The sequence below is a fragment of the Microtus ochrogaster genome, chromosome 6, assembly GCF_000317375.1.
Source record: "Microtus ochrogaster isolate Prairie Vole_2 chromosome 6, MicOch1.0, whole genome shotgun sequence".
NCBI classification, from domain to species: domain Eukaryota; kingdom Metazoa; phylum Chordata; class Mammalia; order Rodentia; family Cricetidae; genus Microtus; species Microtus ochrogaster.
The window spans coordinates 31120070-31125186 of record NC_022013.1 but is presented as its reverse complement, the minus strand read 5'-3'; the positions used below and the strand labels follow the sequence as shown (position 1 = coordinate 31125186).

The 5117-nt window shown below is 34.2% G+C and overlaps 1 protein-coding gene across 4 annotated transcripts in view; it reads right to left on the bottom strand.

Moving 5' to 3' along the window:
- The window catches only part of Kcnt2 (potassium sodium-activated channel subfamily T member 2), a 388623-nt gene that overhangs the window by 223598 nt on the left and 159908 nt on the right, over positions 1-5117 (bottom strand). For all 4 annotated transcript variants that reach the window (XM_026779913.1, XM_026779914.1, XM_005348456.3 and 1 more), the window contains exons 6-7: positions 3949-4023; positions 2753-2836 (exon numbers count right to left, since the gene is read on the bottom strand). In XM_026779913.1, coding sequence (XP_026635714.1) covers positions 2753-2836; positions 3949-4023 — 159 coding nt within the window. The remainder of the gene's footprint in view (positions 1-2752; positions 2837-3948; positions 4024-5117) is intronic.

Sequence of the window (5117 nt, the reverse complement as noted above, 5' to 3'; positions counted from 1 at the left end):
TACAGAGCTAGTTCCAGGACAGGCTCCAAAGCCACAGAGAAACCCTGTCTCGAAAAACAAAAAACAAAAAACAAAAAAAAAATTTCTTTTAGTATCAAATCTTTAGCAATTTTAGCACTTTTATCCATCTCATAATCAGGAAAGCATGAGAAAATAAATGTCATTAATAAAATAATCACAGTTCATTATTTTAGTTTTTGGTAGTAGATTACATTATGACTGTTGTGTAAACTGAGTTTACTGGCCCAAATTTTATCTCTAGTAACGAACAGCCATGTCATGTGAATCCTCAATTCATTGCAAACTGTCTATTTTTCTTGAATACGGACTAATAGTTCCTGTTGTGGAGGGGTTATTTTTCTAACAGCTAAGTATATGGCAATTCACAAAGATTAATTTGGTACCACGTGTTTTTTCTTTAATTAGCAGTTTATTTAGTCAAATGGTAATTCTTTGGAGCAAGGAAGAGAGCAGGAGTTACTCCATGAGCCATGTTTGCCCAAACTTTCCTTCCATTGGCCTTGTGCTTTCCTGAGAATTGTGGCTTACTTCCATGTGTATTTACAAACACTCTTTTGCTGTTAATGCTCAAATGTTATTCTGATAATTCCTAGGTCAAACTTTTTGACATAATGTCTGCTTAAAGGTCATTTAAATAAAAAAACAAGTGTTAATACTAACATGTATAGTTTTCCCCGAAATATAATCAATGTTATTAAACCTTTCAGATACAATATTTTGCATGTCACATGTGTGTGCTTGTATAATCACACTTTGTTTTCAAAACAAGTTTGCAACTAGATTGATTTTTGTTAAGATGAAAACATTAGCACAGAAAATTAATCAGATGTTACTAAAGTGTGCAGCATAGTAGGTCTTCTGTAATTTGAAAGTGAAATGTCTTTATAGATTCGTATGTCCCAATATTTAGTCCTCAGCTGGCACATTGATTTCAAAATTGTGGAAACCTTATTCTTGTAATTAAAATTCATATCCTGTATGTGATATATATATATATATATATATATATATACACACACACACACACACACACACACACACATTTGTACATGCATGTGGATACCATGGCTCCTCTATGAGTGCATGTGAGTAGAATGGACCTTGTGTCAAAGTTGAAGGACAAATTGCACTTCAGTGTCTCCTTCAACCTCATGGATAGAACTCAAGTTCTCAAGGAAGGAGTCCTCATCCACAAATCCATCTTACCAGATCAGCAGTGGAATCCTTAGAATATGGATCCTTGCTGAAGAAATCTATCATTGGGGAACTTGAGACTTAGAGCTCAATCCCACTTCCTGCTGACTCCTTGCTTACTGACTACAGTAGCAATGTGACCAGTCATATTTTCCAGCCATACCTTCCCTTTGATGATGAAAATGGCTCTGGAAGTAAAAACCAAACCAACCCTTTCTTTAATGATTTGCTTTTCTTCAGATGTTTGGTCATAGTATCAAAACAAACAGAAAAAATAAATAAGTACACAGAAGTGAGTTTGTTTTTGTGATAAACCAGATAATATAGATATTATTCCTTTGTACTAGTTCACAAATGCAATGTGGGGGACCTTTGAAATCTGGGCTAGAGAATTTCTAAAATGATTTAACCAAAACCTAATGGGTTTTCCAGGTAGTGGGGTGCAAGACGCTCATGAGATTTCAGAGGAGGACAATAACTCGACAGAGAACAGGGCTGGAAGCCATGGCTGTGGTATTCAGAAAGCAAATCTAGAAGCTTGCTGCCTATGCCCTGATAACTTCAGTGAGGCTGAATTTTCAGTAGACCAATATTGTTACTATCAACTGTTCTTATGCAGGTTTCATTGAGAAAGAGTAACACCTACAGAAGAAAGATGTCTTCAATTTAATGTATCATTTGATGGTTAAATAAGTGAACTTAAATTGAAAGCAAAGGTGCCAAAAAGCACCTACAACTGCTAAACAGATTAGCACCCTAAAGATCAATTAGTGCTCTCTGCAGGGTCTGTACGTGAAGTTGCTGCTTTCCTTGCTTGGAGGAGGCAAAAATTGAAAACCACATCAAATAGTGCTGGTTTTGGAGCATGAAAGATGTCAGATTGAGGGATCACATAATCTCAAACCCCAGTTTTAAAGGGCTGCTGTAGCTAGGACATGCATGGCAGGAATGGAATCTTTGCAAGGTGGCCTCAAGAGGCCACCAAATGTAGCTATAACAGTGAAGTCTAAATAACTTCTAGAAAAAGTAACGAAGAAAAGTAAATCAATGCAGAAAAGTAAAGTAAAAGGAGAAAACACAATGCAGGAGATGGACAGAAGCTGGGTTTCCACTAAGAAAAGCAGTAGCCAGGTTCCAGATAGAGGGCTTATGTGGTCTACAAGTAATAACCTTAATATCAGGGCTACTATTTGAGCTGAGCTATTTATAGCACAAACCTTAGGTATTGGACACAAAGCTTCAGGATTTCACATTTTCCTGCCAGGTTTGGTCCTACTTTGGTAAACATTGCTTTGCTGTGGCCATACCCCACTGGAAATGCAAATACTAATCTGGAATTGTATATTAGAAGAATCTGACTTTTTTAGCACCTTACAATTGAATTGGACAAATTCTGTGTAAATTTATAGACATAGATGGAACTGCAAAGGAACAGACTAGAGGTCAAATAATCTTTTCCTATTTAGAAATTAAAAATAAGTAAAAAATAGTGGGTGCTAAAAATATTTTTATTTTTTACTTTGATTTTGTTACTTACAATCATATTTTCCAATGCATGTTTGGCAAGCCAACAGTTTAGAAAAACTGGAACAAATAGATTCCTTAAGGTAGGCCAGAATATCTGTAAAATAAACAAAAACTAAATCTTTACCTCGCAGAAAGAAATTATATCGAGAATATTAAAAATAACATCTGATAGAATAAAGGTTAAAAAAAAGAAAGAATTTAAACAGTGCCAAATATTTTAATAACTACACTACTAAATGGTGTTTCACTCATTGCTGAAGTCTTTCCAGGGGAAATTAAAAACAAGAGGCTTCAACATGTGTCAGACATAACCATGCTGAATCTATTATTAAATCTTTTAATGCGTTTTTACTTTGCTGTTCCTCTACCTGAGGAGGTAAAGAGAGAAAAGAAGATCTTTTTTAACATATCACTGTCTTCAGGTTCAACTACATTAAATGATGGTGAGAAGCTGCATTCATTTGTACTGATATTTAGTTAGCTTGTCATTTAATCTATTCCTGCTCTCTCTGTAGATAAGTCACTCAAATGAGACTATAAGAAGTAGGGAGCAGCTCCAGATAATATCTACTCACTTTTCATTTGCTTCACATAAGGTCCAAACAGTCATAATTCCACTAATAATTGTCATATCAAAATGATATTGGAACCTAATTATATAAATGAAACACTAAGGATTATTTATATTTGGGACCAAATAGAACAGAGTGACTGTAGCATAGGATTGTTGCAGGAGTAACACCTGGTGATGTGGCTGTCATCCACCGTCCTACTAATGAAGGACTGAATTGTGTAAATTCTACAAATAAACTAGAAATTAGTGTGCTTTTAGAATGAGAATTCTGGTAAATATATCATACTATTAATTTCTAATTTTAAAATTAGAATTTTAAAAGTAAATTTAAAATCCCACTATATATATATATGTAATTTTGAAGATCTTTAAACAATATTGACATCTATTCGCATGAGACCTCTACATACACTACTAATTCTTTAAAAGATTTCATTTTGCTATTGTACTGAAACCTACTATATTTCATTTAACTATGCAGCTTAGTCGATCAGACTTTCTTCTCTTTAAGGAGCCAGATTCTATTCAAAAGTCTGAATTCATGCCTCAGGTTATAGTATGTAGAAGTATTTATACTTATTGAATTTATTAAATTCTCATGACAAATAACATTTTAAGATGCTTAGACTTACTGAGATGATGAAGGGGACCGCATTGATTATTTCCAAGATGAATGGGATTCGTAAAATCTGTTCCCAAATATTTCCCTACAAATAAATGTTGAATAAAGGCAAATATTAGAAAAGTACCAGGACTCAGAAGTTCTCTAGTAATACCAATGCTTTATTAGCAGAATAGTGGATCTGTATATAAATGAAACAATAACTTATGAATTAATTTTATGGAGAATTATGCTATTTGGTTTTGTAATGTTAGAACTAAATTAAATATCCAAAGTAGAGCACATAGAGTGTATGTAAAATTTGACCCCTAACAATAGACTCTAAAATGTGTTACTAGTAACTAAAGTACATTAGTGGGACCTTAGTATGAACTGGCACAATTTGTTTCCACTATCATAAATATGCGAGTTCATTGTGATGCACCCTAAGTCTTTTGTTAATCATGCTTGTTCTTCAATTCAACTGGTCTTATTTTTTAAGTCCAATCAAACATAAAGAACCATTTAATCATGGATCTTCTAATCTGCCAATATACACTATGAAATTAATCAGGATTGAATACATAATTTTCAAGCCCAGTGAATTATGAATATATGGTGACTCTTAAAAATTTCACGAGAAACTATGAGAATATTAAAACAGTTACAGATACCTTGCTGTTGTAGAATCATTTGTCATAACACAGATGACATGCCCATAAAGTTGTTCTTGATACTTAAGGTTTGAGTAAGGTCTTAATGTGCCTGCCATGTACTAAAAGCTGGATCCTCTATGAAGAAACTGAACGGTGGGCATGAGTTTAGAGACCCTCGTAACAGGATATCGACTTGAAGGGGATCAATATGGTATTTGTGGGATACGTGTGAGTTCCATTCGGGTAAGATATTCACAATCAGAGCAACCCTGGCATGTGAATATCCCACGATTTCCATATCATCTTTTACATTTACATTCTGCAAGGCACACTTCTTTACTGTAATGTAAACCAACATACAGGCCTTGGAGAAGCCAAATTCATCAAGCTACCTCACAGAGGTCTTTCAGACTTCAGAGCTGCACCTCTTCCTTTGTTGCTAAGCCTTACAGACCAATAGAGTGCCTAACAACAAATCCTCAGAATGGCCTCAAAAATTTTATACAAACTTTTTTTTTTTTTTTTTTTTTTTTTTTTGGTTTTT